Source organism: Corvus kubaryi, unplaced genomic scaffold (assembly GCF_017639235.1).
Source record: "Corvus kubaryi isolate FWS band 111438036 unplaced genomic scaffold, C.kubaryi_AGA036_p1.0 78, whole genome shotgun sequence".
Lineage (NCBI taxonomy): Eukaryota > Metazoa > Chordata > Aves > Passeriformes > Corvidae > Corvus > Corvus kubaryi.
Window position 1 is genome coordinate 1947499 of NW_024582065.1, and position 25701 is coordinate 1973199.

The 25701-nt window shown below is 51.1% G+C and overlaps 1 protein-coding gene across 1 annotated transcript in view; it reads left to right on the forward strand.

The window, feature by feature from the left end:
- The window catches only part of CACNA1B (calcium voltage-gated channel subunit alpha1 B), a 254528-nt gene that overhangs the window by 103260 nt on the left and 125567 nt on the right, over positions 1–25701 (forward strand). Inside the window, exon 7 of the mRNA XM_042052780.1 lies at positions 19852–19955. Within this exon, the coding sequence (XP_041908714.1) occupies positions 19852–19955 (104 nt within the window). The remainder of the gene's footprint in view (positions 1–19851; positions 19956–25701) is intronic.

The following is a 25701-nucleotide window of genomic DNA, read 5'->3' on the forward strand; positions in this document are numbered from 1 at the left end:
GAAAATCCTCTATGGGGTGTTTGTGGATGTGTTGTCAGGCTGTGCCCAGGAAACAGCAGTGAAGTCGTGGAATTACAGAATGGTTTGGGTTGGAAGGGACCTTAAAGATCATCCCATCCCACACCTCCCACTGTCCCAGGCTGCTCCAAGCCCCAATGTCCAGCCTGGCCTTGGGCACTGCCAGGGATCCAGGGGCAGCCCCAGCTGCTCTGGGCACCCTGTGCCAGGGCCTGCCCACCCTCCCAGGGAACAATTCCTTCCCAATCTCCCACCTAACTCTGCTCTCCTTCAGTTTAAAATCACTACCCCTTGTTCTGTCACTCTACCCATACAAATAGTCCCTCTCCCTCCTTTTCATAAGCTCCTTTAGGCCCTGCAAGGGGCTCTGAGCTCTCCCTGGAGCCTTCTCCTCTCCAGGTGAGCACCCCCAGCTCTCCCAGCCTGGCTTCAGAGCAGAGAGGCTCCAGCCCTCAGAGCATCTCTGTGGCCTCCTCTGGACTTGTTCCAGCAGCTCCAGGTCCTCCTGGTGTTGAGGACCCCAGAGCTGGACACAGAACCCCAAGTGGGGTTCCACAAGAGCAGAGTAGAGGGGGAGAATCAGCTCCTCATCCTGGCCACTCCTCTGGAGATGGAATCCAGACAGCTCAGCAGCTGCACAGGGATGCTGCCTGAACCAGCCTGATCCCTGCTGGACCCAGGCTGGGAAGAAGCTGGAAGATGTTTCCTCTTGAATCCAGAACTGTTAGAGTAAGTGAACACATGCTCAGACTTAGACAGAGAGGGAGTGTCAGAGATTATTCCTTGTTCAGGGAGCTCTGATTCACCACCTGAGTTCTCCCCTGCTGAGGAAAATGTTTTTTTGGCAGGAAAATTTTACCAGGCTCTGGACTCTTCAAGGAGAGCAGCATTCCCCTGATGCAGGATACTCATCAGAGCTGAGCTCTGGACCTACTTTTAATCTTTTGCTTAATTAAGATTTGCAAAAGGCTGTGGGACCATGGCAGGCAAGATGTGGTCTGTGTAAACTGGGATTAAGCATTAGTAAGAAAAAAGGCTGGAGCTTTTTCTCCTGCTAACTCATGAAAGCAGGGAAAACCACACAGTTCTGGTGTCCCCAACATAACAAGGACATGGAACTGTGGGAGCAGGTCCAGAGGAGGCCACAAAGTTGGGAAGGGGATTAGAGCACCTCCCCTATGGACACAGAAGAGGTTGTGTGGAGACCTCAGAGCCCCTTGCAGGGCCTAAAGGGGCTCCAGGAGAGCTGCAGAGGGACTGGGGACAAGGCATGGAGGGACAGGACACAGGGAATGGCTTCCCAGTGCCAGAGGGCAGGGATGGATGGGAGATTGGGCAGGAATTGTTCCCTGGGAGGGTGGGCAGGCCCTGGCACAGGGTGCCCAGAGCAGCTGTGGCTGCCCTGGATCCCTGGCAGTGCCCAAGGCCAGGCTGGACATTGGGGCTTGGAGCAGCCTGGGACAGTGGGAGGTGTCCCTGCCCATGGCAGGGGTGGCACTGGGTGGGCTTTAAGGTCTCTTCCAACCCAAATCTGTGATTCTATAAAAGCTGCTGTCCCTCAGGCTTAGCTGAGCCCTTCCTTCACCCCTTCCCGTGTGTGCCACCACCACAGGCTGGCTCTGCTTGGGCTGGGTTTGTCCCCCTGCTTGTACAAACTCCTCCCTTGCTGGCGTTGGAGCAGCCAGCCCTGCTGGGACCGAAATCCCTCTGCTGCCAGGCAGTCTGGGACTGAGAGCCATTCCAGGAAGGTTGAGGTTACAACTTCTTCCTTAATGGCCCGTTCGTTTCCTGCCACAAAACGGTGCTGGATTGATTGTCCTGCATCCACAGGGCTTTGTTCTCATTCCCCTCTCCCTGCTGCACCTGGGCTGTGGGGTGTGGAGGAGAGTCAGGGTTTTCATTTGCAGGGATCAGTCACTGGGTGAGATGTGCTTCACCAGTTCAGCATTAATTGAAATCTGGGAGGGTTAGCTCTGTCCTGAAAGCACATTGGAGGCTGAAAAAGTTGGTCTGTGGTGGCATCAGGCAAACTGAGGAGTTTGGTGTCAAGAAATGTTCAGGAAAGAGGGATTTGAGTTTGATGGTTTGGCTCAGGTCTGCCCAAAGCGAGGGGTTTGTTGAGGGATTATTCAGTCAATCCCAAAGGATGGAGGTGACTTTAGAGGTGGTCCAGATCCAGCTTTCTTACAGATTTAGAAAGTCACAGCATCAAAGATTTCAGCACAGCCTTTGCAGTTGGAAATCCACCTTGTAAATATTCACTTCCTGTCTTGTGATAAACTGAGGAATCGGGAGGGCAAGGAAAAAGCAAGTTCACAAATCTCAGCCCGTTTTTTCCTTGCTGATCCACAGTTTATTCTTCCAGAGACTTTTCCTTTTAATTGGGGCCCATGAAAGCTTTCTAGCAAAGCTTTATCTGGGATGTGATTTATGCTCGGAGCAAAGAGGCTGAATCATCAGGAGGGTGAAATTCTTCAATCATAAGCTGGGGAAAAGACCTTCCTGCCTCAGCAGCACAAAAGCTTTGGAATAATGACTCCAGCCAGGCTCTTCTGGGAGCTGCAGGTTTGTCTCAGCTGTGGCCTGTTTGTGCTCAAAAGTGTCCAAGGAGCAATTTAGGGAAGCTGGTGATGGGGAAGAACCTTTTTTCCAGCACCTCCTGCTAATTCCAAGCTTCAGCATGGTCTGGGAATGTGTTAAAATGGAGTAACCCAACTGTTTTCCTCAGGGTGGGAGTCTGGTGTTGTGACCAGGTTCTCAGTCCAACCCAGTGCAGACAGCTCAGAGATCCCTCAGGCATGGGCAGAGCATCTTCTGGACCATGAAATTAGGGAAGAATCTGCTTGCTGTGGAGGGGGGAATGCTGCTCAGGGGCCACATGGCCTAGACCTGGCTTTGTGCAGCTGGGACCAGTCCAGTGCCAGGCTGGGACTGGTTCAGAGCCAGGCTGGGCCGGTGGCAGGAGCTGTGTCTCTCTGCAGCGTGGATTCGGCATGAACTGGGTTGGTTCAGCCGTTCTGCATCTGGAGTGGTGCTGCTGGGGCAGCCTCTGCTCTGGGCTCTCTTGCTCAGACCCTTTGAGCAGGTTGTGTTCCCCTGGAGCTCCCACTGGCCTTGGGGCAATGTGGGACACTGAGGACCCACTTAGCCTGTGCCTGTGATGCTGGCAGAGTGGGGCGTGGGGCGGGTTGGTTCTTCATCCCAAAAGCTATCGAGAGGCTCCAGCCTGTCCTGGCAGAGCCACCAGAAACTGATGCCCTTTCCTCTGGTTCTACAAACACAAGCCAGACACAGTCATGGTGATAAAAAGGGGTTACCTCTTTATATGAGGATCCTGAGGTGCACAATTCGTCAGGTGGAAAATGCTGAAGATGCACACCCCGCATAAAGCGTGTACAATCTTCATAGGTTTTGCAGATGAGCGTATCTGACAAGAGCCCCCAATTAGAAGCACACTCAGTGAAGTAATCCCCCCATCTCTAGCACCTTCTAAATCCTCCTCCCTCAGATGAGGACTAAACCCTGTTTATAAAAATATTGTCTCAAAGAGTTGGTCTCAACCTTGGTTTCTAAGGAGAACCAGGATCGCACAGGGATCCTGGAATTTGTTTTGTCTTTGTGCTTAGGAAAATGCTGGAGCTAAGGTGCAGTAACAGGCTACAAAGCTACAAATATGTGTGTAAAGAATACAGAGAATATATAAAAGAAACACAGCAAAAATCAAGAGGGCATCACCGGGGGTAAGAGGTGACTGGTGTTCGGATCAGCTCGTGGGCCCGTTATGTAAATATCTTCATTAGTCCCCATGAAGTGTCTGGATATGCCAAGTGTTGCTGCATTCATCGTGCTTTGAGCATGGCTCTGTCAATAACCAGGGGCTGCTGGGGCTGGAGGATGTTGGTGCTGCTGAGGGAGAATATTTCCAGTGAGGGACTCTGCGTGCAGAGTCTGGGTGAAGAAATCACCGTCCCGGGGTGGGAGGAAACAACGCCACTGCTCAGCAAGAGACACCGTGCTGCCCTGGGATCTGAGGCCTCCTGAGCCCTGCTTTCCCTCCAGATCTCGTTTTCAAATTAAGATCGGTCCTGGAGCATTTCAGATCCTCTTGTTTATGTGCCTGGTGTTTGTGAATGACAGTGATTCATCTCTTGCTAATATGGGCTCTGTGGAGGTGGGAAACCTTTTACAAAGGCAATAGCACAACTCCTTTTCTGGGCAGTAATTCCCAGTTCTGCCGTGCAAGTACCTTATTGTCCATCACCAAACCCTCCGCTGGTTGCCAGGGGAAGCTCCCTTTGTTTTGCAAAGTGACAAAAGCCTGAGAAGTTTTGTGCCTGGCCACGAATTCCTCAATTAAAATAATTCTATTGCTAGGCTGAGTCTAAGCATTCCTGACAAAGAGGAGCCAGCTGGGAGCCCTCCTGAGGGAGCTGCTGTGGACCTGGCAGTGATGAGTTTGGAGCTCAGAGCTTTCCATGGGATCCTCAGTGGGTTGGGAAGGGGCTGGAGCTGCTTGCTGTGGTCCTTTGTGGTTTGCTCTGCTCCGTTCCCCCTGGTGAGGTGTGGGAGTTGCACCAGGAACTTCCAAGGAATTGAGAATTATGTTTGTGGTCCCAGAAAGCCATGGGTCAAACGTGCTCCATCTGGAGCTGTCAGAAACCTCGGTGCTGACTTTCAACAAGCTGGGTTTTCACCTTTCATCTTTCCTCTCCAGGAGTTCAAAGCTCCACGGTGGAATTTGCTTTGCAAAACAGGGGCTGCTCGCAGGAGAGGAGAAATGTCAAAGTGTGCACCCTCGTTCTCTTTTGATCTTAATGGCAAGAGATTTTCCTGTTTCTTCTATTTCCTGCTGAAATATTAGTGTCCAGTGGGTCTTTCCAGACTGTGGGCTGGACCTAACCTAATCTGCTGATGAGTAGGGATGAACAGTTCAAACAAAATATAAATCTGCCTTAAATTGGATCCCAACTGGAACTTTACCCTCCCTGAATTCTAATAGCTCATGATTCACCTGGTATTTTTCATTCCCCTTTGTGTCTTTGAATTTCTTTATTCCTATGAAGACACAGAAATGAAAGGCTGGAATTTCACTGTTGTTCCATTTCCAGCCCAGCCCAGAGATGGTTTTGTTGGTGGGATGGTGTTGGGGCTTGTAAGGGCAGAAGAGACTCTGTTGTCCCAGTTTGGAGAGCTCACATGTGTCTTTTTGGGGTGTTTCATAGGATTTTAGAATGGTTGGGGCTGGAAGGGACCTTAAGACTCATCTCATTCCACCCCCTGCCATGGGCAGGGACACCTCCCACTGTTTCAGGCTGCTCCAAGCCCTGTCCAACCTGGCCTTGGGCACTGCCAGGGATCCAGGGGCAGCCACAGCTGCTCTGGGCACCCTGTGCCAGTGAAAGGTTTATTTATGAAGATCAAACCTGTGACTCTTGGTCTCCATCACTCACAAGTAGGAGCTGGGGAATCCAAGGTGATGCTCCTCAGGAGGAGTTTGGATGTGACCAGCACTGGTTACCTGGAGCATGAGGTGATTTCCTGAGCAACCCCCCCGGGAGGTGGTGTGAGGGTGCAGTTTGAATGTGCACAGAGAACAGAAGGGAGATAAATAACATGAAGCAGCTCCCCTCATCTCTGACTTGGATGGAGGTTCCTCTTTGCTGCTCGTGAGATTCCTCAGGGCTCAAGAACCTCCACATTTTAAGCACCTCTGAAACCTGCCAGTTAAGGCTTAAAGGTGACTTCAGTGGCTTTTTGCTGGCCCTTTGCTCAGAGCGTGGTTTCCTGGGGGGGTTTTGCACTTGGCTTTCCTCATGGGGACTGTCACAGCTGATTTGGTGGAGCAGTGAATGCTCCAGCAGAGCCTGTGGGACTCTGCAGGTGGCACTGGAATTGCTCTTCTCTCCTCGAACAACTGATGGGCTGTTAGAAGTGACCTGAAGCTGGTCCACTAAATCACAGACTCATCATTGCTAAATATTGAGAGGGGTGGGAAGAAATGTTGTGTTTGCAGTGCTATTGGTGTGTCCTGGGGCTGGCAGCAGTAGTGTGAGGAGGTTTAGGGTGGGTTCAGTCTCCTGGGATCACTCTCTGTGCATGATCAGCTCTCCTTGTTGTGAATAAATATTGAGGAGCAAAGCTGTTTAGCCAGCAAAAGTGTGAGCAGGCAGCAAAAGGAAAAGCTGCTGCAGGGATTTCCTTCAGGGAAAATAAGCACAAGGAGAGGCTTTGTTTTGCCACTCTGAATCCCACAGCAGATTTCTGACATGGTTCCTTTGTTGTCACTGCATTCCCTGTCATGTCCCAGGACCAAGTTTTGCTCCAGGTGGATGAGGGGTGTCAGAATCCTGGGCTGGAAGTGACCAGCGCTGGGAGAACAGAGCAGGGAGCTGTGCCAGGCTTGGACAAGGGATGCTCTGCTTCCCCTGGGACACAGCTCAGGACTTAGCTGGGTCTTTGAAGATGTGGAGATCAGGGAATCACAGCTGAAAGGATGACCAGGAGCATCGAGGGCAGGACTGCCCAGGACACCCCAACAGCCCCACCCTGGGCATCCCTGGCAGCGCTGTCCAAACGCTCCTGGAGCTCTGGCAGCCTCGGGGCCGTGCCCATTCCCTGGGGAGCCTGGGCAGTGCCCAGCACCCTCTGGGGAATCCAAAAACAGAGCATATGTGGGAAGGGAGGAGCCAGCAGATGAAAAATGGATGCTGCAACACTCAATGCCCACAGGTGTGTGAAGAAATGTCCCCATGGTTTTGTCTGTAGCAGAGCCTGCTCTGGTCTCTCAGCTTCTCAGAGCATCTCGGAGCCAAGAGCACACAGCATCTGCCTCACAGCTGGGCCACAGATTTGGCATAAAATCCCTTACAGCCCTGAGTTAGGGAGAGGTTTCCCTTGGGACCTGATGGGACCTCAGCTTGCCAGGCTGAACTCCTCTTGTTGCTGTGCATTTGTCCTGGAGATGTGCGGGGGGCCCGGGGAGATGCTGGGGCCAAGGCCAGCAGGGCACGGGGCACACGCTGGTGTTGTGCCCCTGTGACGGAGGTGGGAGCTGTGCTGCCGAGCTGTGCCACGGTGTAATTGTGCTCTCTCTTTCTCTCTGCAGCTTCAGAAAGCAGAGAAAAATCTCCTAATGCTGTTAGTGCTCAATTGCACTCCCTATCGAGTTAGGGCGATTTGAATTTGCTAATAAGAAGCAGGCACCTTCGGCGTGCACATAAATGATAATTGCCAGCCTGTGGCTGTGGGGTTAATGTTGGTTTTGTTGATTTTGTGGCTCACTATCACCAATCATCTGCAGGAAAGTAGGGCAGGGATGGCAGAGTTTGGAGCAGGCAGCCAAGAGCCTGGCAGCAGCTCCGAGTGCAGGGTTGGTTTGAGAGGGAGAAGAAGGGAGGGAAGAAAGGAGAAACCTCTCCTGTGGATGGTGCTTTTGTAGAAGTGGCACTAAAAGGCAGAGACACACTGAGGGGTGACCAAACCCTTGCACAAAAACCCCAAACCAGCTCAGCCAAACGATTGACTTGAGCACAAAACCACATTTGGAGCCCTGGATGTGTGACACCCATCCCAACAGAGAGAGCCTGTGGGTCCCCCACGACCCCCTTACACCCCTTCTGTTGGCACCTGGACCTTCTTCCAGCTGGTTATAGAGGAAATCCATAGAGAATTTTATAGAGAAATCCATATATGTGGATTTCATCCATGTTTCCTGCTGGATTTAAGCTTCCTCCCTCCCATTATGTTGTTACAACCTGTAGTTTTTTTGAGTATCAGCCAGGTTTATTATAACGTAGAAAAATCAGTGTTTTAGGTCAAACTTCATTCATTTAGCTGATCACCGGTGTGTGCCAGACATCTCAGCACCTCAAATCTCAGAAATTCTTGTGTAAACACACTCCCCTACCACCCACGTGTGTAAAAATATCCAAACTTCTCCGTGCCTTAAACTCCTCCCTGGAGCTCTGTGTCCAAACTCTCCTGAGCAGCAGATGGAGTGGATTCCTCAGCTCCCTTTTGCCCGGGGAAAAGCCTCACTCCAGGCTTTGGAGTAACAAACTCGCTGCTAATGAGACCTGGTCGGGTGTGTGTAACCCAGCAGGGCAATAAATTGGTGTGAGCATCCACGGATTTGTAGGAAAAATCCGTCGTGGAGCACCGAACAAGCAGCACAAGGTTCTGTGAGAGGAAAGCACGTGGTGAAAGGAGGAATCTGCACAGTTGATGGACCCTGTGCGAGCTGACAGCACAAGAATCCCACCCCAGTCTCAGTTCTGCCCTGGCTGATACCCATCACTCATCCTGGATTCCCGAGGGCTGCAGGGCCCTTTTGCCCAAGGGCTGAATTCCCGGCTGTTTTAGGGATGCGGGCTTTTCGTGCCTCCTCCTCTGGAAGATCTACAGAAATCCAAAGAGCAGGAACCGTGGAGCAAGCCTGAGGCTAAAATGGCTTTGGAATATTGAAATGCCAAGAGTGCCACACGTTTGTGCCCACGCCTGGCTCTCCATCCATCTGGGAACGCAGCCTGGCTGACCCCGCGCCCACGTGGACGTTCCCTCCGAGGCTGGAGAGGATTGAGATGTCTCAACCCTGCTCTAGCAAATTGCCCTGCTCAGAACAGCACTCGAGCAAATGTGTGAAGCTGAACAGGAGCTGAAGTGCCTCCCTGAATCTTCTGGGGTTTATTTAATGTCTCAGGGAAGATTTATTCCAAATGACTGTGGGGTGGCCAGCTCCAGGTTTAATAGGAGAGGTTTCAGACATACAGCAGGAGAGTGACATATATCAGACAAACTCCAAGAGTCTCAGCAATTGCTTTCTGAAAAGCCATGAAATGTCTCCAAACAGCAGCGTAATCATGGGGGCTTGCCAAGGAAAAAAATCTCCAGCTGAAGAGATGCACTCGCAGCTCGGCAGTGTGAAAGCACCGAGGGTCCAAACAGCTCTGAGCGTGCCTGGCAGTCGCTTTCCTGCCCAGGATGAAAAAGGCTGCTGGGTGCTCACAGAACCCAGCCCTCTGCCATCCCTGCTGCGTCTGGGGCTGCGGTGACACGGAGGGACAGAACGGTTCTGAGGAAACCACAAGCGGAGCTGTCACTCGATTTTGTTGTTCTGAGGGCAGCCCCAAATCCGTGCTCCAGCAGAAGAGGCTGTGGGGGCTCTGGGCAAAAGTTTTTTGCTCTTTTCTCAACAGATTACATGCCCTGGGTGCAGAGGGTGGGCAGGGACACCTTCTACTATCCCAGGCTGCTCCAAGCCCTGTCCAGCCTGGCCTTGGACACTTCCAGGGATGGGACAGCCACCACCTCTCGGGCACCCCATTGTTTTTCCTCCAACAGATAAAGTTCCTGGCATGACAGAGCCTTTCCAGTAGGAAATTTTAAATCCTTTTTTATTACAGCATCACTTTTGTTTTTTTCTTGTGTCCAAGGCCAGGCTGGACGGGGCTTGGAGCAGCCTGGGATAGTGGGAGGTCTCCCTGCCCATAGCAGGGGGTGGGATGAGGTGGGCTTTAAGGTCCCTTGCAACCCAAAATATTCTGTGATTCTAAAATCCAGCAAATCCCTTGCAAGGGAGGAAAATCACCCAGGAACTGTGGGAAGCAGCTCATCCCAAAGCCCCCTGGGTGTCCCTGCCCCTTCTGGGGTTGGTTTTTTTATCAGTGTGGCCTCTGGCAACACCTTTGCTGTCCATCCCTGTTCCCAGGTTGTTCCCTCCCACAAAGGACTCCTGGAATACAGAGATGAGCAGCTTTGAGCTGCTCTCATCGGTTTTTACAGGCTTAATGAATATACACTGGAGTAAACATATTCACACTTCAATTTGGAATTTCACAGGCAGTTTTCATTCAAATTTGGAACAACTTGGCAAGGCCTGTGCTTAGGAAAAACCTTTTTTTCTTTTCCTATAGCAGAGAATCCTTTTCTATTTAAAATATCTTCACAAAACCTTGTGAAACATCTTGAGATAGAGCCCAGAGGATTGTGACCAGCTGGTTTTTTGTTCTGTTTTGTCTGAAGCAGGGAAATGGGAGGGATAAAATACCTTTGGAATCTTGTTCTGAGTAGGGATTGCATTGACAAAGGGCTGCTGGGCCTCAGGGGCTCTGCTGTGCTCTGAATTCTGTGGGACTGAGCTCTCAGCTCCAGCTCCTGAGCTGCAGATTTATCCACAAGGATATTTTTTGCTCATAATTAAGGAAAGTCTGAGCTCTTGGAGGTGTCTCATTAGAAGATAAGAATGAGAAGGTGGGCCCAACCTAAATAAATTGATGCTCTGCTCATTCCCAGACCTCTGCTGCAGAATGCAGGTGTGTAACAGCAGCCCATGGTTATGATTTTACGTGATGGAATCAAGGCTTTCATTCATTCAACCAATTTCCTGCTGCTGAAAACTTCTCGGGAATCTTTGCTGGCGATGTTTAGAGGGAAAATCAGGAGGAACCTGGATCTGCATTAGGATGATGAGGAAGCCAGGGCATTATTCTTAGGGCTGTTGTTATTTGCAGTGATTTTAGGCCTTGCCCCAAAATTTCCTCTGCTCAAAGCCAGAAAATGATGAAGTATTGGGTTGTTGTGGTGCTCTGGGAATCGCTCTGTGTGACTGGCTCTGCCCTGCTGACCGAGGGGCTGCACGGCCCAGGGGCTGCTGAGTGGCAGGAAAAGTTAATTCTGCATCTACTCACTAGACCAGCAAATCTCTGAGTGGGCTTGAATGATCCTTGTCTGGAAATCTTGTGTGTCCCTGAGCAGCCAAACTGAGCAGGGCTCTAAATGTGTGTCTGTGTTTTATACAATTATTCCTGTGGATATTTCTCCCTTCTCGGGACTTTTGGAGCACATTTGGGGCCAGCTTTGACTCTTCAGACAGCTGAAGCCTTTGCAGAGTAAGAAAAGCACATGCAGAGAGCACTGAACTTATTCCAGGTGCAGCTTGACTCACACAGGAATTCTCTCAGGCATTGAATGGTTTGTGCTCGATGAGAATTCCAAGCTCAACAGCAGAGCCTGCTTTTCAAGGTGCTCCCTCCAACTGCACAACCCAGCCCCAGGAGCTCCTGTGCTCTCCTTGTGCCCCTTCCCCGAAAGTGCAAGTTCTGTGTGCTCAGAGAAAGCTGAAGATGGGTGACTGAGGCACTGCTGGTGGGAATCAGAATATTTGGAGTTTTGCTGGATCAACTGGCTGCCCCTGTCGCAGCTGAGCTTGAGTCACGTCTTGTGAAGCTGTTGGAGTTCCTTGGTCTCGTGAGCTCTGTGGCTTTCAGGTTTGTGGTAAAATGTGTGAAATGCATCACCAGAGAATCACTGAATGGTTTGGGTTGGAAGGGATCTTAAAGATCATCTCGTTCCAACCTCCCTGCTGAGGATAGGGACAGCTTCCACCAGAGCTGGGTGCTCCAAGCCCCATCTAACCTGGCCTTAAATCCTCCTTATCTTCCAGATAAGTGCCCCGTGGGGCTCAGAGAGGGGCTGGGCAGGTGTTTGCTGGGGCAAAACTTCCTCTTGAGAACCCCAGCCAGAGGCCTGCCCTTCCTCACCCTAAATGTGCCTCACTTGTCCCCACCAGGAGCAGCTGGTAAAAAATAAAAGAAAGGGAGGAGAGGCTATGAAATAAAAACAAAAGCATTCAAAAAGAGGTAGAGTCCCTTGGCCAGCCTGTTATTTCTGACGGTGGCAGAGCTTTCCCAGTGCCAGGCAGGCTCATGAATAAAGCAGCTGAGTGAGTTCACGCTAGCTGGGGAGAGAATGAATTTTTTATTAAGAAGCCCTGCTAGCATATTTATGTATTGATATATTGGTGCCATAAGCCTTTGGATCAAGGCATAAACCAGCAGTGGTTTTGCTTTTCCAGCCTCCCCAGCTCTGGAGAAGGGGAGAAACAAAGGGGAGGATTTGCTTCTATTTAAACTTGGCTGAATTAACGTTATTATTGCCTGCAACAGCTACAGTCAGAACGTGTCCCTACATCTACTGCTATTGCACAGAGTTCAAATGCTGCCAGCTTTGAGGATTTTACCTGGAGTCTTCTGGTATTTGGGTTGATGTTATGCATTTGGGTGCTTTCAGAGGAAAGCCCGGCTCTGAATTGATGTGTTTGAGGGAATTACAGCTCCCTTCACTCTTCCAGGGACTTTCTGAGTTCTGTCACGGGAAATAAAAGGTGGAAAATGTGAATCCTAAAGGGGTGGTGATCTAGGTGTGTGTGAAGGTGGAAAGGAGGAGTGGAATAGCTCAAAGACTCCAAAGAGAGAGGATCTTCTCAGGAACACAGATTTGAGTAAATGTGCCGGGGGTTTGGGGTTCTCTTCCCAGGAGTTCAGGCTTTGGCAGGGCTCTGGTGTGAGGGGAGAGCAGAGGCCACTGGGGGCTCTCTGAAGGCTTTTCCCACAACTGCTGCCCCCATCCCAAAGGGCTCCCAGGAAACATTCTCAGCCATGGGATCTTTCCTGGTGTCCAAAACCCACCACAAAGGCACGGCTGTGATGTGCTCTAGGAGGTGATCAGATCACGGACTCACAAAATCAGGTTGGAAAAGACCTTTGGACTTGATGGTCTCAATCTATGACCTAACAGCACCTGCTCAACTAAACCATGGCATTGGGCATCACCTCCAGGGACAGTGACACCTCCACCTCCCTGGGCAGCCCCTTCCAGTGCTCAATCCCTCTTTCAGTGAAGAGTTTTTTCCTAATGTCCAGCCTAAACTTCCCCTGGCGTGGCTTAAGACCAGCCTCAGGCAACAAGTGACAGAACGAGAGGACACAGTCTCCAGCTGCACCAAGGGAAATTTAGGCTGGATGTTAGGGAAAAGTTTTTCACTGAAAGAGTGATAAGGTCCTGGAATTGTCTGCCCAGGGAGGTGGTGGAGTCACCGTCCCTGGATGTGTTTAGGAAAGGATTGGATGTGGCACTCAGTGCCATGGGTCAGTTGAGGCAGTGTTAGGGCATGGGATGGACTCGGTGATCGTGAAGGTCTCTTCCAACCTGTGATTCTGTGATTTCTGGGAAATTGTTGTCTGGACCTTGTGTGAAGTTTAGAGCTTCCTGAAGTCTCACCTGTCCCACTTCCAGCCATGGAAACCTCCAGCTAAGGGGTTTTCCTCGCAGAATCCTAAGAATTGGTGTTCGAGCTTGGCTCCCAGTTCCCTGCAGCTTGTTGGGGGCTCTTTTACTTTAATTCCCCCCTTTCCATGCAGTGGCACCTGCTCTGACCCACCTGATCCCACTGATCCCAACTGGGGGGATGCTCTGAACCCCAACCCAGCCTCACCTGGCTGTACTCAGAGCACGGTTTGGACCGACCACTAATTTCGTTAACAATCCCATTTTAGTGTTATCCTTCCCACAGAGCACCCCAGGCTCTGCCATCTCCCTCCTGGGAGTGGCACAGCCCCAGAGCATCCGTGGGGACGTTCCTGTGCCAGCTGAATTTGGCTCTGGAGAGTCATGGGCAGCGCTGCCCCAGCTGTCCAGGCCCTGCAGAGCTGAGCACCAGATGCTCCCTGAACTGGGCTGGAACATCTGAGAGTCAGAAACCAGAGAAACTGGGCTGGATTTGAGCCGAAATTGTATTTAAACTGGGATGGGGAGAAAAAGGAAAAGCTTTCTGCAGATCCTGGTGTGTTCTCTGTGGAGCAGCACATGGGGTCAGCACTTGAGAAATGAGATTTCTCTCGATGCTGTGCTGGGGAACGTGGGAGCAGCTCAACTTTTACCTGGCTGTGTCCCAGTTTCACCCCTTGTGAGGCTGGGGATTGCAGCAGAGACCTTCTCAGGGCAGGGCTTGGTGGTGTTTGTGGGTCAGAAAGGCTACAGAAGGTTGAAAAAATGAAAGCCTTTTTTTAAAAAAAGCTTTTTTTCTCCTTCTGTTTTCATCATAAGGCAGGTTCCACTGCTCTTGTACGTGCTTGGGACATTTTTGATTTTATTCTTAGCAATTTTTGCATTCATTTAAATGTAAGAATAGGAGCAGAGAGAAATAAATCACCTGTAAATAGCTTTGCTAATTATCAGAAATAGTGAGGAGAGAGCTGTGAAAAATCAGATGGAGGGTAAAGAGAGTTCATCTCTCCAAGACAGCCGAGAGTTCTCCTCCATGCAAAAGCACTTAACTAAGGGAATATTACCCTTTAATTGCCCTGAATAAGTCAGGCTGTGCCACTGATTAGCTTCAATGAGTAAATCGAGGTGTGCTGTGTTTTGTATTTTGATTAAAAACACGGTAAAAGCAAATGGTCCGTGGTGCCTGGCTGTACCTGTCAAATTAAATCCCTTTATTGACCCCCGCTCTGAAAACATTTGCATGGCAGCCCCTTAATTGTTTGTCTTTCACATTAAAGGTTATTTTATGTGAAGTTCCATCCCCTCCCAAAGCAGCTCCTGCTCCCTTTGATCAGCCCCAAACTCAGTTTGGAGTCAGCAGTGGGATCTGGGGGTGATCTGAGTCTCCCTGGGGATGGGCAGCAAGGAGCTGAAAGCAGGCAGAGAGCCTGGAGAGCCAGTGAAGGGATGGGGATGGGCTGGGAGAAGGATGCTGGAGCAGGCAAGGCTTTTTTGGTCATTTGCTGGCGATGGGATGGGGCTGGAGCAGAGCTGCTGCTGGTCCTGCAGCAACGAGGAGCTCCAGGGTGTGAATCCCAGACTGGCTGGGGTGGGAAGAGACCTTAAAGATCACCTCATTCCACCTCCACCATGCCAGGGTGCTGCAAGCCCCATCCAACCTGGCCTTGGACACTTCCAGGGATGAGGAAACCCCCCTTGGAGCAGCTCTGGGAACATGGGTAGTGGCCAGGGCTGCAGGAGAGGAGATGAAAGGAGATACAAAAGCATCTCCAGGCTCTGCAGCACAGCGCCAGCAGCAGTTGGCTGCTTTCAAGTCGATTGTTTCGAAACAGATCTTGAAATGAATTAATAACCAGACACAGCTGCCACCTTGTTAACACAGCTCTGCGTGCCTGAGACACAAAGTGAGGATTAATCCCGGCCTTGCTCTGTGCTGGACGAGTCACAAAAGGCCTGGTGGTGGGAAGCATCGTGTGCTGTGCTGGAGAACACCCCGCTCTCCAGCTCAGGGCATTAATCTCCCTGTGCGACAGCAGCCTTTGGCTTCTGAGTTTGCTACAGCTGACAAAATTCCCCTCAGATCCCTGCACCTCGAGGGGTGGCCGTTGTAGGTTATGGGCAGGTTCGGTCGGGACGGAGACGGAGAGATCTCTATAGGCAGGTCTTGGGACACAGTCGGTTTATTGTAAAGGGCTTGGGTATAGGGGCACTGCTCAGAGCTGCCAGACTCAGCTCTGAGCAGGCCCAAGAGAGCAAGAGAGTAAGTGGGTGAGAGAGAGAGTGTGTAAGAGCAAGAGTAGAAGTGGAAGTAGAAGTAAGGAAAAGAAGGAATGGAATGGAAGTGAGGAATGTCTGAAGTCCTGGTTACAATACAATAAATCATCTTCTGTACTGAATATTCTAATTGTCACTAACCAATCTAATACAAGATACAAATCCTATAGCATTTACATACAGCCTATAAGAGTTCTTATATTACCATAGAGTGTTACATCTTAACTTCTAAAAACTACTCTTTGGACCCCTTCTGCTGAGCTAGTAGGGTCTGCTCTGACCCTTGGACCTGTTTGCAAGCAGAGGGTATTGTTCCATCAAGAGGGGATTATCTTCAGTTGGCCATACCATTGTTTTCTAGTTGTTCAGTAACTAAGACTTGGTATTTCAAAAGTGGCTTTCATTTCGATGTTGCCTGTAGTTTTCATATTCCCAAAATCTTTTGTCAGGCAATCATATCTACAAGGCTTTCCTGTTTCACCTTCCCCAACAGGCCGTGCTGTCACTGCCTGGGGACACCAGCACTGCATGTGGAGGGAGGAGAGAGCCCCTGGGTGTGTGGAGTGAACACAGAAGTGTTGTCCTTTGCACCCAGCTGTGAGCAGGGACAGCAGCTCCAGGGTGGCTGATGGAGCAGGGGCACCTGGAACAGGCTGGAGGGAGGTTTTTGGGGATTTAGGTCAGAGTTTAGCATGCTGGGTGCATCCTGCTCAAGTGCCAGGTCAGGGCGTGGGAGCAGCCAGGGGCTGAGCAGAGCTGAGACTTTTTAGGGAGAGCACTCCAGGGGCTGGAGAGTTCATGTGGGCTTCATGCTTGAGGTGGAGATCACAGTGGCCCTGCAAGTGTCCCTTGGACGTCTCAGTTTCCCCCCGTGCAGCTGTGGGAGCCTTGTGATATCACATTTAGGGGACGTGGATCTTTCCATGCCCAGGGCACTCCTGGGGCCAGGTGTGGGCACAGCTCAGGAGGTTCTTGTGAAGAGCCCCGTGGCTGTTTTTAACCACAAGGCTCAGGAGCAGCGTGAGAGGCACCTGTGAGCCCCTCCTGAATTTCAGGATGTAATTTTGCCACATTTTGTCAAGTATTTCATTTCTCTTGCCCTCCTGTTATGTCTCTGTGGGCTCAAGTGGCACTGACAGGCAGGCAGATGTTACAGCAGTGAAATGTTGTAGCTGGAACATAGAAATTGATTTGATCTCTTGGCTCCTGCTGCTTAATGAGTGAGCCTGGAGCTCAGTGGATGGAGGGCTCAGGGCAGACAGAGCTGCCTGTGGGACTCTGGGGGCTTTCCCTGAGGGAAGGGGTTTGGTTTTCCTGGCAGCAAACAGCTTTTGAGTCATTAAAGCAGCTCCCCGTGGCAGAGCGGGTGCTGTACTCTGTGCTTGGGTTCCAGCTCACCTGGGAGCACTGGGAAAGGTGTTGCACATCCATGAAGGCTCTGCTTTTTCAGGAGCAGTTTGTCACCACTGTTGCCTGGTGTTTGTCACCGTATCCAAAGTGGAGTTTGTCCTGGATCCCTGGGAGCAAGGCAGAGCAAACAGAGCCAGGCCCTGCCCTGAGCAGAGGAACCCAGCAAAGGCTCAGGGAAGGCTGGGTAATTGCTTGTATTTCAACACATTTCATTTTTAAGGGCTTTGATCGTGGCATGGAGTTGTGGATCTGTCGCCAAGTTTGGGCTTCAGATGGATAAATAAACGATAAACGATCGTTTGGCAGCAGTGAACCCGCCGCGCTCCCTCTGCATGTTTATGTGGTTTCCCCTTCTCCCATCTGTTCCTTCCTCCAGCTCCTCCCCACGGGCTCTGCGGCCCCCCTTGCCTGGCTGACAGCATTCCCAGCCTCGCAGAACCATGGAATATCCTCAGCTGGAAGGGACCCACGGAGCCCCCCCTGAATGGGATCTGCCTGCTCCAACCAGAGATGTTTGCTTGACGAGATGAGAACTGAAGAACGGCCCCTAAATGTAAAAACCTGTCCCAGGCACTTCCCCACTCCTCCTTTTTTCTCTTTCCAGACAAATGGTGCTGCAGGCAACACCTGGAATTGGCTTTACTTCATCCCTCTCATCATCACTGGCTCTTTTTTCCCTCCTGTGGTGGGAAGGAAGCACTGAGGATGAGTTTCCTTGTTCCCTCCGAGCCCATCTGCAGAGATGGAGAACAGGGCAAGGAGAGAGCTGAAAGCAAAGAGAGAGAGGACTGGGAAGACAAAACAGGGAATGAAGAAGTGGGGTGGGATGTCAGATATTCCAAACCTTCAAAACCCTAACTGGGCAGCTCAGAGCTTTCCCTGCATTTCTGCTCCCATTTTCCCAGCCTGTTTCTCCTCAGATCCATTTGTCCCTGCCGTGCTGGTTCTGCTTTGAGCAGGGGGGTTTGTGAGTGCCCATTCCTCTCCTCTGAGTCACTGATCAGCTGACACAGACACTCCTGAGGGTGTTTGCTATTTGGAGAGATGTTTGTATCGTGTTTGCAGCCTGTTCCTGGAGGAAGGATCGGTGCAGAATTGCACCCTATTAACAAACCCCAGGGGGCAATCACTTGTGTTTGTAAATACAAATACTTGTATTTACTTTTAAATGTTATCACCTGTGAGAAATGCTCTGACATCGTGGGGTTTGCTCTTTGTTGGGTGACTTCTTACACACAGACTTTTTGAGGTGGCACCAAGTGTGTGCACAGCTGAAACAAAGCACATTTAAAGTGCTTCTCTCTGTGAATCCTGCAAGCAAAACTACTCTTGGGAATATGATTGGGCACAGTGACCAAAAAGCACCACAGATAATAAGTCAAAGGCACCAATATCAGAATTAATGCAGTTTTTGCCCGTTGGTGTCTGAGCACTTCTCTGGGGGCTCTGCCTTTGGGCAGGGAGGTGAGCTCGGTGTTCCTGGATTTCTTTACCCCCTGCAGGAAGAGGGAGAAGGACAAGGAGAATGTGTTTAGGTCTTTCCTTTCTGCTCCCTTTCCCTTACGCCCAACACCAGATCCTCAGATTGCTGCATTCTTTCCTCACAAGAGAGGAATTTGCATTTTCCTCAGCACTGAGATTCTGTCAATGGCCATGTGGCGTTTTCCTTCTCAGCACTTCCCCAAAGAGCTCCCTCGAGGCTGATGAATGCAGAAACTTTGTCATGAACTCCACCACCCTTCCTTCCCCTTTGTCTCCCACTGCTGCCGCCTCAGGGTGGGTTTGGCTGACAGGAGCCCGAGGTGCTCAGCCAGCAGATGTGCAGTTCCATCATTCCACAGATCCCGGGTTTCTTGTGGACTCCTTGTCCATGTGTGAGCAGATTCTGGGCTCAGTTGCAGCCCGGCTGGAGGGAAGGCTGTGGTTCCCTCCAGGAATGGCTCGGTTCAGATGGAAATGCAGGGCTGATGCTGAGCCCGGGGGAGGGAGAGCCGAGGTGGGCAGGGAGGAGGCTGCTCTGGAGAGCCTGCACAGGCCTAGCCCACCTAAAAATGTGGTTTGGTCCTGCAGCAGGGTCAGCCTGGAGCTGTGGTTGGAAAAGGCCTTTAAGGTGGTGTCCAACCGTTCCCCCAGCACCGACCCATGCCCACTACACGGCTTTTAAATCCCTCCAGGGATTGACTCCAGCACTGCCCTGGGCAGCTGTGCCAGGCTGGACAATCCTTTCCATGAAGGAATTCTCCCCAATATCCACCCTGAGCCTGCCCTGGCCCAGCCTGAGGCCGTTCCCTCTCCTCCTGTCCCTGTTCCCTGCCAGCAGAGCCCGACCCCCCCCCGGCTGCCCCCTCCTGTCAGGGACTTGTGCAGAGCCACAAGGTCCCCCCTGAGCCTCCTTTGCTCCAGGCTGAGCCCCTTTCCCAGCTCCCTCAGCCGCTCCTGGGGCTTCAGCCCCTCCCCAGCTCCGTTCCCTGCCCTGGACACGCTCCAGCCCCTCAATGTCAAACAGGATTTGAGGTGTCCCAGCACAGGGGACAGGCACTGCCCTGGTCCTGCTGGACACACCATGACTGGGACAGCCCAGGTGCCACTGGCCTCTTGCCCACCTGGGCACACCTGGATCATGTCCAGCTGCTGTCACAGCACCCCCAGGGCCTTTCCCATCTTTCCCAACCCCTCTGGCCCAGCCTGGAGCTGTGACCCAAGGGCAGGACCCTTGCTGACCCTCAGCCCATTGGTGTGACCCCCATGGGTCCAGCCTGGGCTGATCCCTCAGCAGAACCTCCTGCCCTCCAGGACATCCCCTCACACCCAGGTCACCTCGATCCCCTCATCAGGTCACTGCCAGAGAGATCTGAGGGATCTTCTCACTGGAGCTAAGGATAAACCGTGGTGTGGATGTTGGGAGAATCAGTGCTTTGGCTGGAATTTCACCTGGTGAACACACCAGAACTGACCAGAACATCAGTGGTGGACCCTCCTATGGAATTCCAAGGGGAATCTCCTCTGCCCTGCAGGTTCTGTGTGGTGTTTTCTTTCTGAGGTGAAATAATACTTGTGTTTGTCTCTCCCTTTTCCCTTTGTTTCCAGACAAACGACGCTGCAGGAAATACCTGGAATTGGCTTTACTTCATCCCTCTCATCATCATTGGCTCTTTCTTCATGCTCAACTTGGTGCTGGGCGTCTTATCAGGGTAAGGCAACGACTTTTTGTCCTCACCTGGATATGGAAAGGGAAGATGTGGTGATTTCAGCACTGGGGGGTGATATTACTGGGAGAGATGGGTCACACATCTCACTGTGTCCCCTTCCCACATGTCCTACCTCATCCTCTCCTTGCAGGGAATATTTCTGTAGAGCCCTAGGATGGGGACAGGCTGGTGAAAAACCCTGAACTGAGATGACTCTGAATCCAGACCCAAGAGTTAAGTGAACTCCTGGAATTAGGCTGGTTTGGGTCAGTGCAGCCGACACTTCTGTGCTGCCTTGAAAAACCATCAGGAGCCTGCTGGTGCCAATAAAAGGCTGGAGTGGGACATGGAAATGTTGATAATGCAGCAACCCCTGGGGAAAGGGGAAGCTCAAACCCAAGGCAGTTAAAAGATCTCAGGTTTTGGCTTTTTTTTTTTTGGTGGTGGTTCTTTGTTTTTTCAGGTTTGATTTTTTTGTTGCCTTCTTTTGTTTGTTTAATCTCTACCTGCTTGAGCCAATGTCTGGATTTTGGGGACACGCTGGTCCCTTGATGCTCAAACCCCAGGGGTCAGCCAGGGATTCGGTGTTTTGGCTTTGGACCTTTGCAGGAATCAAGGTGCCAAGCGTGAGGCTGGAACATTCCCAGCATCTGGGGAGATGGGATCTGCAATTAACACACTCCAGGGCTATAAAGCTCTCGGACTTTGGCACCTCATTCTGCCTGAGTTTCTTCTGTCAGGCAGGTGATTGAGATCACAGAGATGTATTAAAATCTGGATTTTTTTTCTGCCTCTTGGCAGCAGGGGAAGGAAAAAGAATTGCTGCTGCCGTGTGGTAAAAGCTGTTCAGTGCTGCAGCTTTTTAAAGTGACTGGAGAAAGGAAAGTGCTTTCCAAAGAACGTTTCCAATGCTGATTTGTATTATTTTGTTGTTATTTTCCTCCTCAAAGCACAGGCTGTGGGCAGCAGTGTGGTGGTGTTTGAGGAGGGGAGAGGGCTGTGGGTGAGGCTGTGTTGCACCCTTCAGCTCAGGAATAATCATCACGATCAATAACTGATCACAGCCATTTAGAACTGATCAATAACTGATCAAAGCCATTTATAGGGCATCTGGTGTACCAGAGGCTTTGTCTGATGGCTGATTTAAAGGGAGTACCCTCTACATGTGCTTCATCAGGTGCCTCGTCTCCCTCCTTCCACACTGGGGTCAGCCCACACTGGCTGAAACAATCCGTGGGATTTAAAACCAACCCCAAATCCTGCAGGCTCCTGCTCCTTTGTGCTGGAATCAAAGGGGTTTGGTGAGCAGGAGCTGGAGACCTCTGCCTGACTCTCCTGAAAGCCTCTTGCTGCTTGGGGCAAAATATGAATATTCTATAAATGTAAAACCACAGCTCTGTGCAGGCTTCCCTTTGTCAGCGGTGAGGAGGAGAAAATCTGCCTCACAGAGGGGAGCTTTTAATTTCTGTTTCACCCAGTGGTTTGACATCCTTGCCTGGAATAATTCCTGGGGAGAGGTTGAGGGAATAAACATCACAGCACAGGTGTGGGGTGCAGGGCTCCTGGTGGGCCTGGAGGTGCTGAGCAGGGAAGGAAAAAGGCATAAAATGTATAAAAAATCCTTCCCTGTGAGGGTGGGGAGGCCCTGTTTGAACAAATCCTGGAAAATTGACCCCAGTGGCATCCTCAGACTCCCAAAATGTGCAACAAGAGATGAAACCTGGTTTGGAAGAAAGAGCAAACAACCTTCCCTCTCTGCTGATCCCTCTGGAATTACAGGACAGGATGAGAGGAAATGGCCTCAAGTTGTGCCAGGAGATGTTTAGGTTGGATGTAAGAAAGAAGTTTTCATGGGAAGGCTTGGAGAGCCTTGGCATGGGCTGCCCAGGGTGTCAGCATCCCTGGAAGTGTTCAAAAAACCTGTGGATGTGGCACTTGAGGACACGGCTGATGGCTGGATTTGCTGATCTTAGAGGTCTTTTCCAACCTCAGGGATTCTGTGATTCTGTAACAGCAGCAAAGGCAGGGAAGTGCCAGGGGGATGTGGAAGTGTTGGGAAAATCAGAATATAAATATAAACCCCAATCTCGGGGAGCTCAGGAATTCCTGGTGGTGCCACAGGGATGTCGGGCTCTCCGTGGATGCTGGGCTGCACCTGCTCCCCCCAGTGCCAAAGGCGGAGCTCTGACTGGGAAAACTGGGATCGGCTCCCCCTTGGCAGGCTGGATCTCACCAGAAAACACAGAAATTGTATCCCAGAAATACAGGAAATACTGGGCTGTTTTCCAGGGGAATTGAGACTTTTCCTGGAGTGGTCAGAGGTGCACAAGGGAGCTGTGATGGAGACAGCTCCTGAAATCCAGGGAGTTTGGTTGGTTTTTATGGGATATCCGGGGCTCTCCAGCAGGAGTCAGCACCCCATCTGCGCTGGAGCAGTGGTTCTGTGTCCCTCGTGGGGGTTTTCCCTCTCTGCTCCTCACTTTATATTCCCTCCCTTTCCATTTTCCTTCCCTGCTGCTTGATTCTTCCGTGAACTGACAAAACTCAGCAGCCCTGCTGAACCCAACAGAGCAGAAAAATACAGATTATTTCCTTCTGCAGGAGCTTTTGCTCAGTGCCACAGCTGATTTGGGAGCTCAGGACTGCACAGGCCCAGGAGAGCAGGAGCAGGAGGAGAAATTCCTCTCCCTTTTGATACCAGTAACATCCAGGAGCTCATTTCCTTCAGCTTGTGGAATTCTGGAATTCAGAACATAGGCTGGGAATTGTGCTAGGGTGACTCCCCAGTCACAGACACACAGAAAAAAAGGGAAAATATAAATGACAAACATAAATAATTGAAAACTAGGTGGAATTAGGAGACTTGACACCTGCTTTTGAAGCTCTGCTGGCTCATCCCTCCAGCCCTTCTGGTGATGTTACCCCTGTTCCAGAAAGCTGGGGCACTTTGCTTCCCAGAAACGGAGGTGGCATTTGGTAAGAGTGGAACAACTGCAGCGGTGAAAATGTTTAGGAATTTGTATCCATAATGTATTTCTCTGGGAACATCTTTCTGTGCTGGCTGCAGCAGGAGGTTATTTTTATTAGATCCTTTGTAAACTCTTTGGTAGCAATAAAACAGAATACGGCTTTTCCACAAAAAAAAAGATTGGATGCCTCTGGTGGCGCCATGGGATTGTTCTGACTGCAAACCACGTCAGGAAGTGCTGACCCCAGCTGCCCTCCCGTGTCCCTTTAACACGGGGGTCATTTGCTGCTTGGGATGTCACGGCTTCACTTCTGACCACAAAACACCCTGGGATGATCCTGATGAATTTTTTATTGAACTCTGCCCGTGGTTTGCAGCGAGGAGGGAAAAATCCCCACGTGGAGTTGAGAAGCGCTGCCCCACAGTGGAGCTTTTTCTGATTTAATCCTGGTTTCTTGCTCTCAGGCTCTTGTCCTGTGCCCCCAAGGACTGGGCACCCATCCCAATCCCAATCCCCATCCCCACCCCATTCCCACCTTGGCTTCCAGGTGTTCCCTCCCTCAGCAGCCACTCCAATGCTGTTTTCCTCCTCCTGCTGCTGTTCCCCTCCCAGCCCTCAGCCTCCCCTCATCCCAGCTCCCAGTTTTTTTCCACAGGCTGCTGGGATTACGGAGTTTCCTACAGCTTGGGTATTAATCCTGCCCGGTAATGAGCTGGCTGATGCCACACAATACATGGGAGAACTGTTTTGATGCTTTGGATTACACAATGCAAAGAGGATAAACGTTATCCTGGGATGCTGGGAGGAGGATGATTGAACGTATTTCCAGGCTAAGTGCCTTTTGGCAGGATTTCAGGCGGGGCGGGGGGAGCATCGAGGGTGGCGAGACAGCTGGAATTTTGGCCAGAGAGGCCACGCTCCCGGAATGATGCATTGGGATCCTGGGAGTCTGCGCCTCTCGAGTGTGAAAAATGCTGCTTGTCGTGTCCTCCAATATTTATGGTGGAGCCTGAGGTATTTCCAGCCCAGGCAGTGAAGAGTGATGGTTGTTGCCGGGGTTTACTACTCTGGCTACGATCTCGGAGCGTGGGGAGGCTGCGCAGGGCCTGGGCTGGGTTCTCCTCAGACCTGCTCTGACCTGGATGTGCCACACCTGTGTTTTATGGGATCACCAGGGGCAGGGACTGCGGGGAGGCATTTGGAATGGGTGCAGCAGCTTTGTGACACTGGGAGCCTGGCAGAGGACACAGCCCCTGGCACCTTGCAGGGGGACATGGGGCAGGGAAAAAAGGGCTTTAATTCTTCTTCTCACCCTTCTCTGAGCAGCCTGGACATCCAACACCCTCCCTGAGGTGTGCTCCAGGCTCCCTGGGGGATCTTTGTGTCACTGCTGTCCCTGGCTCCCTGGGGTTTTTGTGGGGTTGGAGCAGCTCCTTGTGAGCCCCATCCTGACCTCCCTGAGCATGGCTGGCTTGGGGACTCACTCTGCTGAATTTCATGACAAGTTTTCCCATCCTGAGGACTTCTGCCAGACTGAGATCATAAAACAAGACATGCAGAGGCCGGAGGAGAGCGGTGCTGATTAATTTGTCACGATGGCAGAGTGTTCTTCTGTCCTCCTTCCCCTCATTACAGGGACAATCCTTCATTTCCCTGCACATTTGTTCCGCGTTCACCGTTTCCTGCTGGGATCTGACTTTGCCTGGTGTTAATTATTTGAAGCAGAAGAGCTGCAGCATGGAAAGAGATGAGATTCTGCTGCCTTTCTCCTTGCTTTTAGTCTGGTCCAAGGCTGTGCTTAAAAGGGAGGGGAAAGAGAACAAAAAAGCAGATTTTTTTTTCTCCTTTTTCTTTGCTCATCACCCTTTTTAACAAAGCCATCATTGCAAATGTGAAATGAGGGAAAAATGTGTGCTTCTTGCAGGAAGGGGGCAGAGAGCAGTGACTGATCCTACTGAATGTGGGTCCTTTGCTCCTTCTGTGGTTTTGGTTAGTCCAGGAGAGCTGGACTCCCTTTATTTGCCCTTCTCTTAAGCCACAGTGGAAATCAAAGCCTGGAATATAAAAATGATACGTAGGAGACCTAAATTTGAATTTCCTGGGGCCTCTGCTTTGTCCTGGGAGTAGAAACTTGAACAGAACCAGAAGTTCATCCCACAATTGCAGCAGGGTGAGGCGAGGAGATAAATGGGGCTTTTGAACTCCTTTTTCTTTGTTGGTGCCTCCTTCCAGCCAGGTTTGCCCAGCTGTGGCCCTTGCAGCTTTTCAAAGCAGCTTAGGTGGAATCAAAGTCAAATTGGCACAAGCTGAACGTAAAGACAAAGGAAAGGAGGGAGGAAGATGCATTGAAAGCTTCACCTCTGTGGTGTTCCTCTTTTCTTCCCAGAAATCCAGGATATATCCCATACCTGGCCTGCATTTGGAGCCTCTTGTTGCTGTGGCAGTGATTAAAGTGACTCTGAAGCCTGGCTTGGTGCTCAGAGATCAATCTCTCCGAGATACTTTCATCCCTTATCAGCTGCTGGAGGACAGCTGAGTTTTCCCCTCTTTAGGAGGAAGCAGGAGCAGCTCTCCCTGTGCAGGATTGATGGAGCCAGTGCTTATTCTTCAGCACTGGATATTGGGATGGCTTAAGCAGCTCTTTGGGCTCAGTCTGGACCTTTCCCAGTGGGATCCTGGCTGGCTGCAGCTCCAGGTGAAAGAGAAGCAAAAATCTTTGGGATTCCAAGCAGCTGATGGGACAGCCTGGGGTGGGTGAGGAGCCACAGAGCTTAGTCAGC